The following is a 14,374-nucleotide window of genomic DNA, read 5'->3' as shown; positions in this document are numbered from 1 at the left end:
ATTTTTTAAATATTTACAGTTTATGCTTGGGTATATCCAAGCATTACATTCAGTACATTCTAATTAGTAATTGAGAAAATATTTTTGATGAAATTCATTTTAAAATTCCTAATGAGAATAAAACCACTGGACATAATGTTCAAAGGACAGAGAAAAGAGAAGAATTAATTATATTCTATAGAAGAAATCAGTAGTCATCAATTGGGATTTCATGATAGAAAATCAATGATGTAATGAAAAACTGAAAATATATTTATTATGAACTAGGTTGGTTAATTTAAATATGAATTCTTCGTTTACCACTATTTCTAAATGAAGTTTCCATTAGTTCTATTATCTTCAGTTAAATCTTTGTTACATTGTGCTGGTTGACTGTGTTTTATTTTAGTGTTATGTAATTAAAAATATAGGTTTTCAATTCTCATTTTAGTTGAAAATTTGTTTACATTCAGTTAACATTTAACACTTAAAAGTATTTTATAAAAGGAATAAAATGAAGGTTTGTTATGGATAATTGTATGACACATTACTTAAATGATCATAAAAAAGGTTAATTATTCCCATGCAGAATATGTTAACTACTGTACACAACAATAAATTTTAACAAGGTGTAAAGAAAAATGACAAACTACTCCAGCATGATATAATCTTCCACATCCTGTTTTTGACTATTTGGTAGCCAAAAGATTTATTGGGTGCTTATGAATACTTGTCACTATTAATGCAGCCCTATGTAGCTTTAGTCTACTGGTTTAGTGTATTGTAAATCAATTGGTTTGGGATCGATTGCTGGCAACAGTGCGGCATTTTTCGAATAAAATTCCATCAGTCTTTTCTCTCTCTTTTAATAAATGTGTATATATTAAATTTTGTCGTAATGGTAAAATTAAAAATTAAAGTACAATGGGTCAAAGGTGGGCTGATCATCATGTAGTATTGCATAATACCCTCAACTTCATATTCAAGTAGTATAAATAAATGATTCGCGGTGAGTAAGGGATTTTAATGAAAGTTGTAAAATAGTCAAGTTCATTATTTACTGTTACTATAAATGAAACTGGAGTAACAATTTCGAATTTCAAGTTCGTTTGGACTATGGATTTTCCTTAATCCAGTTTAATTACAAACAATTTTGTCCTTCGCTATAAAATCATTTTTAGGATATTAATTTTAAAAGTAATGTACTGGGTTTTTAGCTGTGAAGTACTTCTACTCTCGATTGAAGAAATATTTGAAAATAATATATAAAAAATTAAAAGAAATTTGGAAAGGGCTTTATTTTGTTATAATTGGCAAACCTGGTTCCACATTTTCCGGTGTGAAATGTAAGCTTGTGTTGTAGTTGGAATTAGTTTTGTTATTGTTGCAATTTAGATATTAATTGATCAACAAAATATTAATTTAGAATGACGGCTGATGACTGCATACAGAAACTGTACAAAAACTTTGGAATTTTAGCTGATGCTAAAGAAAAGATTGGAGAGGTATGTGAACAAATCAAAACGGCGGTTAGCAGGTTACAGATTTCATTATTAATTTGTAGTTCTTGATACTATCAATCATTAGAACAGTGACAAATGTAATTCTGTTTATATTTTGAAATTTATCATTTCATAAGTTTCCGATTTCTTAATTATCATTTTCATGTATCGGAACAACAGTTTTATGTATCTTTTTTGTAGTAACTTGTAATATCAGGACGCCGTACGTATTTCAGTTAGCGGATAGCATCTGGTTTATTAATTATATTGAAGAGTTAGTGTTATTTTGTAATTGCAACTTCATTATTTGTTTTTGATTTTAATGAATGAAATATTAGATAAGATTCTATCTGTTAAAAAATAAATGCTGGCCATTTTTTTTTTCTATGTACTTGCATGAGTACGTGGGTTTGGCTGTGGGAAAAAGTAGTTATGTTCGGATTCATTACAATATTTTGTAAATTAATTTAGGGTAAAAAATTTATTGATAATTTTTAAATATGTTCTTTGGCCACTAATGACAAATTTTATATAATGTGAAAGTTGTCATATTAGCAAGTTTCATCACAAGAACCATGAATGTTAGCTGTTTAATAGTGGTAATTGTATTTTAGTATCTCTGATTGTAGCATCAGTGTATTAAGTGCAGTTTTATATCTAGACAATTTTTCCACATAAAGTTCTTATTATTTCTCTTTATTGCATTGTTCAGAGTGATTAGTGAAATCTTTTAATTATACAAAAGTATAATTTTTATGATAAATGGAACCATTAAATTTTGTTGATATTACCTTTATATAAAAAAAATTTACTTTGGAATTATCCCCAGTGACACCAATGTTGCAATTTTGAATTGCAGTTCCAGCATAAATTACTGACAGTTATGTTTATTATTGATGAAGACATTTCTTATTTATATTGAACGAAGTGTATTACATTAAAAATATTATTTTAATTTTACCAATATATTCTATTAGTGATTTTCGTTGAAAATAAATAGCAATTTTCTGTGCTTATGTATTTGTATATGTGTAGTGATTTTCTGTGTTTATTTATTTGAATATGTATTATATTAAGCCATGATTTTTATTTTGTATACATGTAATATTTAGTTTATTTGTATACATTAGCAACTTGTTTTCTATGTAATGATTCGTTAATATTGACCCATGTTGCTACAGAATACTTTATATATTCATTGTAAGTTGATGCTGATTGATGTGTTCATTGTGTAGGTTGTCCAGTTTAAAATTATTTGTAATAGAATTTTTTTTCATATTCCTCAGGGATGTTTAAGTTGATTGATGTGTGTTAACAGTTTGTTTGAATTTTTTCTTAAATCTTTAATTGGAGCCACCTTTATTTATTGGCAAATATTTTTGTTTGTCAGTTGTGATGTAATCTTTGTATTAGTTAGTGTTAATGAGTACTTTCTTAAATCCTCGTGTGAATTTTTAACATTTCTTTACGTGATTTTCAGGTGATTTAAGTTAGTTAAGTAATTGTGAGTCATGCTTTTAAAACTAATAGTTTATATGAGGTTGGGTTTGAGATATGAATGTGTAAACCCATTTTTATTGATTTATAATCTACGTTGACATAGTATTTTTGTGGTAATGAGGGGGATGAAAAATGTTTTATGTTTTTATTTTGTGCTATAAAGTTCTTTTTTGTTAAGAATTCTCACATTTTCTTATGTTTCTGTGGTATTATAAGATATCTTACAATACTTTCTGTTATAAAAATGTGTGCCAGATTGGTTGATATAAGAAAACATTGTGTAATAGTGGAATGTTGATTTGAAAGTGGTTTTATATATCGGAGAAAAAAACATTTTTTAAATCTTAAGTGTTTAAAACAAAGGGTCAGTAAAGAAGATAGAGAGTAGGGATGTTACTTTAAATTTCGTGAGATCAATATTAATTTTATATTTTTCCTAAACCTTAACCTGGAAGTGACAATTTTTTTTCAAAGATTCAGTATGCTTCAAAATGCAATTTTCAGAAAAATCGATACTTCTAAAATATATGCCTTGAATATAAGTAAATTTTGTAGCATATTGTTGTTTTTAGTCTCAATTGAACACTATTGATGTATCATAATTTTTCCAAATATGACAGTATTTTCAACAGTTCTGCGAGATAAAAACTAACCTCACTTTTGTGTACTGAGTATTTGTGTCTGGCATCATATTAAATTGCGTTTTTTAGTGTTTGTTGGCAAATATGAATCATTATAAACTAACATTGTCTGTATATTATATTAATTATAGTGAACAATAATAATTCAAATTTTTCTGCATTATCAGAAAATAAAAAATTCTTGTGCAATTCTGCACAAGAAGACCGACTTTTCATTATGTTATTTTGTTTCGGTGTTCCATCTTGCAGTATCATAACAAAATTTTTTTAAACATAAATAGAGCGTAACTCAAGAACAACTCAACCAATCTTCATAAAATTTTCATATGCACAACTTCAGATACTCTACTACAGCATATCTAAATTTCAATGAAATTTAGATATAAATCTTCTAGTTTTGTTGATTGTCAAGCCGCAAAATTTTATACATTGGCTTATAAATATTTAAGGAAAACCACAATTTAAGTAAATGGTATTTTCATTACTGCTCGTACCTCAAAATCTAAAGAAAATTAATTTTCACCCCACTTTTACCATTTGACCAAACGTAATACTGTACTTTTCTTTGGAAAGTCATAAAAACTTAATCTTAGTACAAAAAAATTGGTGATAATAAAATATCATCAAAGAACACTTACCTGTTCTTTACTGTAATTTATTTTTAATATATTCAGTATGAAATTTTAGGGAAGGGTCAATCTATTTAAAGGGTCACAAGGGTAGTTGCTTAACCAATTCAAACAAGAAATAGACTTGTTTGAACCATTCAACTGCAGTGTTCATGTTATAACAGGTGCTTGAAGTCATTTTTGTTTGAACCATTCAACTGCAGTGTTCATGTTATAACAGGTGCTTGAAGTCATTTACAGGCGTCAGGAAAATTTATGTTGCAACTTGCTCATTTATGCTTGTTGCAAAGCTTCCATTGGTTCAACAGCCAAGTCACAGTTCACCCTTTTGTGTTCTATTTCAAGGAAAATTATGTATTATAACACAAGTGTCTGTATTTTAAGTGATCATTTGAAGCACAATACAGCAACACTTTATTGCTTTGAAAAACCTTTAACAGACCATATCAAGGAAGTACATCAGAACATTAAAAGACTCATCTACTTTACTGATGGTGTTTCAAGTCAGTATAAAAATAAAAAGAATTTTGCTAATTTGTGCTGTCACAAAAATGACTTAGACCTTGAAGCCGAATGGCACTTATTTGTATCATCCCATGGGAAAACGCCTGTGATGGTGTGGGAGGAACAACAGAATGAAAGGTGGCAAAAGCCATTAAACAGTCGGATATTAAATGTTGATGAAATGTATTCATTTTGTAATCACAAGCTGAAAAACATCAAGTATTTTTTTTATTAAATAAGATAACTAAGATTTCAGAAATTCTAAAAAATTGTTTTGACTACTCTGAAAGAGTTGTGGTTACTAGAAGCTACCAAAAGTATACTGCGTCAGAAGGCATTGTAAGATTTCACTTTACTTTAGACTCCAAGGACAATGAAGTCCATCGTGTGTCAGGTATTGTACCACTTTCTTTCACTTAAGGAAAAATACTGTTTTTATGTGTACAACGATCAGTAGTGGAAAAGAGAAGTGGTAGATATTAGCCTAAAAAATGATACCGATGCAGATGCCCCGAGGGACATCTGCATCGGTAAAGTTCACCCCAAGATAGTTTTACGTGTTTATGCCTTCAGAAAGAAGACAACGGACACCTGCAGCTACCACGTCGCCCTCAGGAACTAAGCTAGAAGCCTAACCGCGGAATGAAGACCCCGCGCCTAGTCCTAACTATTAAAGAGCCTATTACTGAATGTCTCAGATCGGTACTAACAACCTCTATAACAAACTTTCCCACTAAAGTTTTACACAGTGAAATTTAGACCTAGTTCCCTTAAGAACCCCGCTTATTACTCAAAGTGAGTTTCTATCTGACTCCGCTCCAGTCTGCCCGGGAGAGGAGAATATGTGGGTACCGATCTGCAAAGTCCTGAGAAAGTTGACATCACATCAGTGATGGGTCATTCTCACACAATTTCAAGAAAAATATCAGAAAATGTATCACAGCTGTTGGTTAACCATACTAAATAATAAACTTTCATTGCTACAGAAACATGCTATTTAGTCAAAGAATAATTAAAATTTTGCTACATTTATTTTTTCTTTGATAGTATTTACAAAAATAAACCAATATAAAAATAAAAATGAATTCTTAAAAAAAATGTAAGACACTCATTGAATTCTCAGTTGAGTAAGTTTTACAAGCATTTTTGAATCAAAATTGTATTAGGTTACTGGTATTGGCTAAGTTATTAAATTACGAAATATTATCAATAATTTAAAAAAAAAATTGAAAACCTCAACTTCAACAAATGGGCGGCTAAATATAAAAAATGTAAAGTGCAAAGAAGACAGGAATCCCTCTTGGAACATTTATTTAGCGAGTCAAAATTGTATTGCTTTTAACAGGTTTTTCATGGTTTTTGAGAGAAAATCATGAAAAACCATCATGAAGAAGAGAGATAGGTAAATAAACCACTGGACCAATCTTTTACCTTGAGAATATATGAATAAATTGCTTTTTGTTTCATTCTTCCAGGACTAATAGTTTTTTAGTTATGATTTTTCCGTAAACTTTTATAATCACAAAAGTAGGTGTGCGTACCATAACAGAAATGGCTGCCACAGGTAAACTAATTAATTAAAAAAAAGTAGTTTTAAAGTTAAGTTGTTTAGTTGTAATGATAAGTTCCAGTTTTTTGTATTGGTTAAGCCAACCAGCTTATGTTTTTTTGGGACACTTCAAATGGATTGACAAGACAGTAATTAAATATTCTCTGTTAAATATATATCTCGCTATTCTTATATTTATTATAACCATTTAATTTGATTTGGAGAAAAATGTTTTTTCATTTTTCTTTATTTTTAAAAACTTAGTATTAAAATAACCACCTAAGCTAGTTTAAAAATTTAATATACTGGCCTGTCATACAGTGCAATAAAGTACAGTACAGTGCTTTCCTACTGCCCATTTTTGGGGTTAATTTGCATTAAATTACTATTGATCATGATTAATTTTTAATTCATAAGTAATTTTTTACCTAACCTGAACTAATAAAATTACTCAAACATTTTTAAAAGGATTACTATAAAACTTTCTTTTCTATACATGTATTAAGTTGTGCATGTCTTAATTTTTTTAATCTTTGCTTTATGTAACAAATTTTTTAAAATTATTTGTTATTTTTTTCATCACATAATTATTTGTAATAAATTTATAACAACAGATAATGTGATGAATAATGTATTGGAAAAGGTAAACCTTTTCAAAGAATATTTTTCAGTTTTCCAATTTTCTTACATTTGTGTGTGTGTGTGTATGTGTATTCTAGCTGTAACTTTATTTACTTATTTTTACAGCATGAGAAAGAATATTTAGAGATTCTTACAGCAGTTAAAGGTTCTGCTAAAGAGAAGAGATTAGCATCTCAGTTTATTGCCAGATTTTTTAAACATTTTCCTACTCTTGCAGACCAAGCAATTGAAGCACAATTAGATTTGTGTGAAGATGAAGATATTTCGGTAAGCATTCTGGTATTAAAGAATAGAAATTAATATTTTTACTAACTTAATTTTAACAAAGTATTTTATTCCATTATTAGGTCATATTGCAAAATCATTTTTACTTTCTCCATAAAGTTGTAAAAAACTTTAAAAATTTCTTGAAGATAAATTGAATCTTTTCTGTTAAGTGGTAGCATTTATGTTTTTGTTGGGAGTAGTGTAAACACACCTCAATGTGGAATGGAATTACATCATAGTTGCTTGGCATGTTAATGTCACCACTGTGCTGGAATTAATTTATTTATAATATTCTATTATTCAGAAATCATTCTATTATTCAGAAATCATTCATGGGAGTTAAAATCTTTTATTCCATTTGTTGTCGTTATTTTCATAAAAACAATTTTTATTTGCTGAATTGAATTTACTGCAACTGAATGGTCACATTCACAATAATGAAACAGCTATTCAAAACAAAGGTGTTCTTGCAATCCATGCTTATGTATTAATGGGCACGAAATGAAATTATATACTCTGAAGTATAGATTGTTGGGTTTATTCCAGAAAAGACTGTTATGAGTCTAAACGATTGAGACATGGAACGTGGCTCATTAAATCCCGGTTAACTTTCATACTTGTTATTTGTTTACTGCTGGAGTAAAGAATACACCTCAGTCAAATTCTGTTGAGAAAAATTGGGAATGAACTATAACACCTGCATCAATTGGAACAGTTATGTGTGAGGTGTGGGAAGACAGTTTACCAAATAATCCATTACTGATTGGTGGACCTAATATGAATTTTGAAATTGATGAAACTTGCTTCACCAAGAGAAAATATAATAGAGGAAGCGTATGACTTAATCAATGGGTGTTTGGTGGAATGCTGATAAGCAAGAGATAGATTCACAGAAACTGTTGCAATCATCTGATGTATTGTGCCAGGGACTACCATTTTGTCTGATGAAAGATTGCTCTCTGACAGATTTATGTATACCAGGTGGTGAATCGCACATTATATTTTACTGATCCATAATTCTGAGCTCATACTCAAATGTTTTAAGGTTTGTGGGTTAGGGATAAAATCAGAACAAGAAACATTAGGGTATAAGCCAACTGATGATAAATTCATATTTTATTGATGATATGTGGTGGCAGCAGTACCAAAACCAAGATTTACTTCAAAAAATTTAACGTATTGTGGAATTTATGCCACTCAAATAAATTATCCTTCATATTTTGCATTATTCTACATTATTATTATTATTATTAGAAGCCTTAATATTCTTAGTTCCTTATCCTTTTGAAAAATTTTGATTTTCAGATTTTAATGGAAATATTCATTTTGACCATCCCTGAATCCATTTTGGCTAGTTTTGGCATGACATCTGTACGTATGAACATGTCACGCCAAAATTTTACATTGTACATATCTTGCGTAACTCAAAAATGATTAACCATAGAATGTTGAAATTTTGGATTTAGGATTGTTGTAGCATCTAGTTGTGCACCTCTCCTTTTGATTGCAATCAGACCAAAAGTGTCCAAAAAGCCCCAAAAACAAGAAAATTTCGATTTTGGACTCTTTCTTAACTGCAGTAATAAGCACTTATTGAGAGCTTTTCAGTGATATATCATAAGTGGTATTTATTTTCATTGGTTCCAGAGTTATAACAAAATAAAATTTTAATTGATGAAATATTTGAATCTCAGGGGAAGGCACATCAGTTTGAAACAGGCTTTATCTCCTTCTTTTCTTTAACTTAAATATATTGATTTATTAATAATTATTAACCTCTGATTGTGAACACATTTTTACGATAAATAATAATTCCCCCCAAAAAAAAACTGCTGTCATTCCTTTACAGAGGCGCGTTTATGCTACTCCCAACAAAAATGCAAATGCTGCCACTTTGTAGAAAATGTCCGATAAATGTGCATATGTGTGTTGGGCTGTATTTTTTATTAATATTTTTAAACTGGATTTACAGAAATTCTTTGGAAATGGCTAAAAGAAATTTCTTTAAGTGGGGCATTGGTGGTATTAATTTTTAGGAATAATTATAAAAGAGGAGGTGTAGTTTTCATCATTTGAATTATTTACTTCTTGTAAAGTATTCCTAGAAAATTAAGCTTTAGATTTTACGTTTATTAGTTTTCTTCTTGAATATCATTAAACAGAATTTGTACTGTCAATGTGAGATTTAATTTAAATGTTTCCTTATAACTCATTGTAATAACCCTTAATTACAGTGGGTTAATTATTTTTACATGTGGTAACACTTCAACATTTGGTACTAGCTAGTGTAATATTGTCAACCTCTAGGAACACTAGAAACTGATTTCTAAAATTGTTATCTAAATGGATTTACAAAATTCATTTCATGTTTTTATTTCACAATTTATTTCATCAATTTTATGTAAAAATAATAGTCATTAATATTTAAAAACCCAATGTTTTATTTGAAGTAAAGTTCTGCCAAGGGCAAAGCCAGCAAAGTTATACAACCCGTTCCTACTTTTCTCTTCTGAACTTTATCGATAAGAACGATCATAATTAATTTAAAGATAAGTATATAAAACTTGACATGATTACAATTCTTGCACTCATCTTGTTTGTTTTATTATGATTATTACTTGAATAATGTACTTAGAGATATGAAAAATCATCTTGCTCTGCAGATTTTAAAGTAAATATTTTCTGTTGAAATATAGAATCAGATAGTCACATTGTATTATCAAATGATGACATATAATTCATCATTCAAAGTAAATTGAAGGAAAACTTAGCTAACGGGTATTAAAAACAACAGGGTAGACAAATTACATAAAAAGAATTTTCAAATTAACTTGCTCTATAGGATGACTAAATTAGAAGACTAATATTTCTTTTATTGCACCTATGTTCACTTTTATATATTCTGTACTTTTATATATGAACCTATGTTTCTTGCACAAGAATTTAGCATTAATATAACATTCTAAAACTGACATTCAAGAAGCTTTGAGGTGTGAATCTCATTCTTCTGATTTTTTTTTGAAAACAATATTTAATGAAGATGCCCCAAATATATTATTAAAACTCATACATATTATAGCATCTTTGTCTCCATGCTTCAAATATTAGTTAAAAAACTTGCTCATTAAAAACACATCCTATTAAGCTTCTGAAAATGCTGATCGATATGCCCATCCAAGCTCAGTTTTTTTTCGAACTAAAGGTAAGTAGATAATGATCTATGCTGTTTCAGTTGTTCTGTTTCATAGGGACCAAGAATATTGGTAATATTTTAACTTAAATTTAATTATGATATGGTTATGATAGTAATATGAGATGATGTCAGCAAAATATGGTAGTTAACAAGTCCTTTAGTAAACGCAAGTTTCCGCCCATCCAATTAACAGGATATTGTAAAAATTGGGTCAATTCATAGAAGTCAGAGTCTACCCAACAAATTCTTGAGTATGTTTCCAGAAAAATTTTCCTACATATTTTTGATTTGCTGAAACCAAAGTTGAATGAACGTGTTACATTAATTTGCATGTCAGTCCTGTTCTAGTTGAAGAAAGATTTCTTTGAAAAGTGTAGAGGAAAACATCTTATCATCAATGACCAGTTACATAGTTGTGTTAGGTAATGCAGGGAATGTAAAATCAAATTAGTTTGATATTCAAAGTCATTGTACTAGGCTTCAGTGTAAATAATCTGCACTTATACCTTGATATTGCTATAGATTTATTCATAATTTATATTGATGATTTACAGAGTAGTTAATCATGAGCTAAGCTGCCGCTGTTACCTGCTCCCCATTTCCTTTTCCTAATACTTAATAATTTTGCAGATTTTATATATGATATGGTTTAATATGATATGATCTCTTTTCAATATTAAAAATTGATCCATAGCAGTGATTAAGCAATAAATCATAAGAAGATTTGTTTCAAATTTTATTACTTATAATTCTTGACTTTGAAATCTTTATGATTATGATTTCTTAAAATTATAAACAAGGGTTTTCTTACTTCCAGATGGGGGTGAGAAAACCCTTGTTTAAAGCTCTAAAATATGTGTATGGTAGTTGTAAATACATTATAGTTTAATTTTCATTGCTTGAATTTTTTTTCTAAAATGTTACTGAGCTGTAAATTAAAAACAGTTTGCCAGAAGAGTGAATTTGATGTTGTGATTCTTTTTTTTTAAGCATGTCCTGAGCAAGTAGATACTAAATATCTATTTTTCATCAAGAGGTCCACCACTAGAGGAAAAGCGGGCAATAACGCGATAGTCTTTTATTTTTATGTTATTAAACTACATTATTCAATTTAGAAAATCAGAACATTAAATTTTAGCCTGTTATATAATTAAACTTCTGCCCCCCTGCTTATTTTTATTTTGGAGTTCAACTTATATGCCAAAATTTACAGTTTATGGTAAATTTTTTTGTTGTATTTTATTTGGCTCATATCATTTCTTTTTAGATAAGAAAACAGGCGATCAAAGATTTACCTAATTTATGTAAAGACAATAAGGAACATACACAAAAAATTGCCGATATTCTAGCACAGTTATTACAAGCTGAAGATCAATCTGAATTATCAGTTGTTCAGAATTCATTGATGACACTTTTTAAAATTGATGCTAAAGGTAAGTGTCAATTTAGAACAGTTGAGTTTAGAAATATATCATAATAAATTTAACCATAACATATTTTACAATTAAATGTGAATTGACTTATATGAAACTTTTCTTTAACTTATGTATCATGCATGTTTTCATAAGGAAAAATTTATGTGAACCTATAGATAAGTATTTTTTCTACTTTGTATCTAAAATGAATGATTGATACTTTAAAAAAGTTAGTTATTAGATTTAATAACTCTTTAAAACTAAATCAAGCATTACAGTCAATCTTATTGTATGAATGTATCTATTAAAAGAGAAAATAAGTTGGTTTGGTTATGAATAAAGAAGACTGGTTTCTGAAACATCTTTTTTTAATATAATTTTTCTTCTCAATAGTTTCTTGTAATAGATTTGAATTACAAGGTTCATGAAAAAAAAAACAACTTTTTAAATTGCGTACTAACATCTGCAGATTGTGTGCTTTTGGCTACTGTGTGCATCTGTCGGGGCTTATGAAAATCACTTATCACAATAGTTTTCATTCAGAAAACATAAATTTTAGAGTGACAGGATTATGATTTCACCTCAAAAATTTCAAAAGGATTAAAATTGTACATTTTTCATTTACTAAAATTCATTTGAAAAATAAAAAAAAGCCTTGTTTTATTTGTGTTCTTAAAGTATTGTGAAACATATTCTCCAACCTAATATGTGATCTGATATAATTTTAGTATTCCAATTTTCATGCAAAAGTTGAAGAAAATTAGTTGAGAACTTAGAAATTAGAAGAGAATTAGTCGCAACTCATATTTATTAACAGATTTTTTTTCCATTTCTTCTGAATATCTGTTGTTTAAACTGCTAATACAAATCATCAGTTGAAGGATTTGTCACTAATGATACATTCGTGAAAGTTATTGTTAATAAATAAAAAAGGCTAATTTTACTTTAATATTATTATTATAATAAAACAATATACAATACCGTACAGCAAACCTGTTAAATGGAGGCTACTATAGTATGTTAAAGAAATGAGTAACCCCATCAAACATACTGCAAATTTTAGAACAATTTTTTTTTTATAAATATGATTTGATCCCAATTTCTTATTGTAATGAGTAGTATGTTGTCAAATATTGACTTAATAAACTCCAAAAGATTGGCTGCTGACATTCTAAAGTAGAAAAAATATAAACTGGCCCAAGTAACAATTTAAAAATTAAAAAGAAATATTATTACAATTCTATCATTTTGCAACTGGCAACACATTTAGGTCTTGCTTAAAGTGTCGAGAGTTCTAAGGTTCAAATCATGGTAAGGCAGTTATTTTGATACGGATTTGAATACTAGATTGTGGATACTGGTGTTCTTTGGTGGTTGAGTTTTAATTTACCACACATCTCTTGAACGAATGGTTGATCTGAGATTGTGATAGACTACACTTCATCTACATAAATAAATACTGTCCTCTGAAGGTAATACCTTTGTGGTTCTGGAAGCTAAGCAGAAAAAGAAAGATGATCTTTATTTAGGTATAACAACTTAGCAGAAACAAAATTTAAAAAAGAATTGTAAACTTAATGCATTTTTAAAGTTTGTATTATTAATATTTTTATTGAGTTTCAATTTATTTTATAAATAATTTCACAATGTTAATACTTTTTTTTGTATAGGTTCATTAGGAGGCTTATTTTCTCAAATTCTTAATGGTGAAGATGCAGTAAGAGAAAGATGTTTGAAATTTTTAAGTGTAAAATTGAAAGCATTGGGACATGATGTTATAAATAAAGGTGCTGAAGACTATTTAATATCAGAGTCCAAGAAAGTTTTACAGGTTTGTTTAATATTAGTATATTTATTTTACTATTATGTGCTATAATTCTATGAAATTTAGTACTTTTGCTATATACATATATAAAAAAGAATTATTGAATAGTTCTTATATTTCCTAGAGTATAATTAGCATATATTTTGCTAGATCTACTTATATACAGTTAAAGTGGATTCTTTGTTTCCTATGCATATAATGCTTCAGTCTTTGTTATCTCTTTTTCCATTAAATATTATGAAAGATTTTGTTATGATATAATAAAACTCTCTGAAGGATCTAGATTTTAAGATGTTAGAATTTAATTAACATATTTAATTTTAAAAATATTACGGTAAGTAAATCCTTTTTTTTTTCTGAAGTGGAAATGACTGGCTCATTAAAAAATTTCTGTTTTGCAGGTTTTTATTTGCATTGTAGTAATAATAATAATAATTGTATCGTTATTTAAACCAAAGAAGAAATAACTAATTAAGTACAAAAGGGAAATATTGATTGGTAACAAACTTAAAATAACAAAAAAGCAGACTTATTCCTAACGGTCAAAGGACTGTTAAAAGGGGTTGGCATGAATATCTTTTAACTTAAGTGTTGTAAAAAGGGAGAGAATTAAAAAAATGAAGAAAACAATAGATTCATTAAAATCTCAGAGAAAGTAGGGCTAAAAATTTCTCTCAAAAAAACAATTAATTTCCTGTCAAACTGAATTCAATTTGCATCAAAAGATT

The 14,374-nt window shown here is 28.4% G+C and overlaps 1 protein-coding gene across 1 annotated transcript in view; it reads left to right on the top strand.

The window, feature by feature from the left end:
• Nucleotides 1–1,311: 1,311 nt before the first annotated feature.
• The window catches only part of cass (apoptosis inhibitor cassowary), a 30,887-nt gene continuing 17,824 nt past the window's right edge, over nt 1,312–14,374 (top strand). Inside the window, exons 1-4 of the mRNA XM_075379186.1 lie at nt 1,312–1,484; nt 7,052–7,213; nt 11,674–11,839; nt 13,492–13,652. Of these exons, the coding sequence (XP_075235301.1) occupies nt 1,407–1,484; nt 7,052–7,213; nt 11,674–11,839; nt 13,492–13,652 (567 nt within the window). The 5' untranslated portion in view covers nt 1,312–1,406. The remainder of the gene's footprint in view (nt 1,485–7,051; nt 7,214–11,673; nt 11,840–13,491; nt 13,653–14,374) is intronic.

This window comes from Lycorma delicatula, chromosome 11 (assembly GCF_047948215.1).
Source record: "Lycorma delicatula isolate Av1 chromosome 11, ASM4794821v1, whole genome shotgun sequence".
In the NCBI taxonomy this organism is placed as follows: domain Eukaryota; kingdom Metazoa; phylum Arthropoda; class Insecta; order Hemiptera; family Fulgoridae; genus Lycorma; species Lycorma delicatula.
The sequence above is the reverse complement of the archived record's forward strand: the minus strand, read 5'-3'. Positions and strand labels throughout refer to the sequence as shown.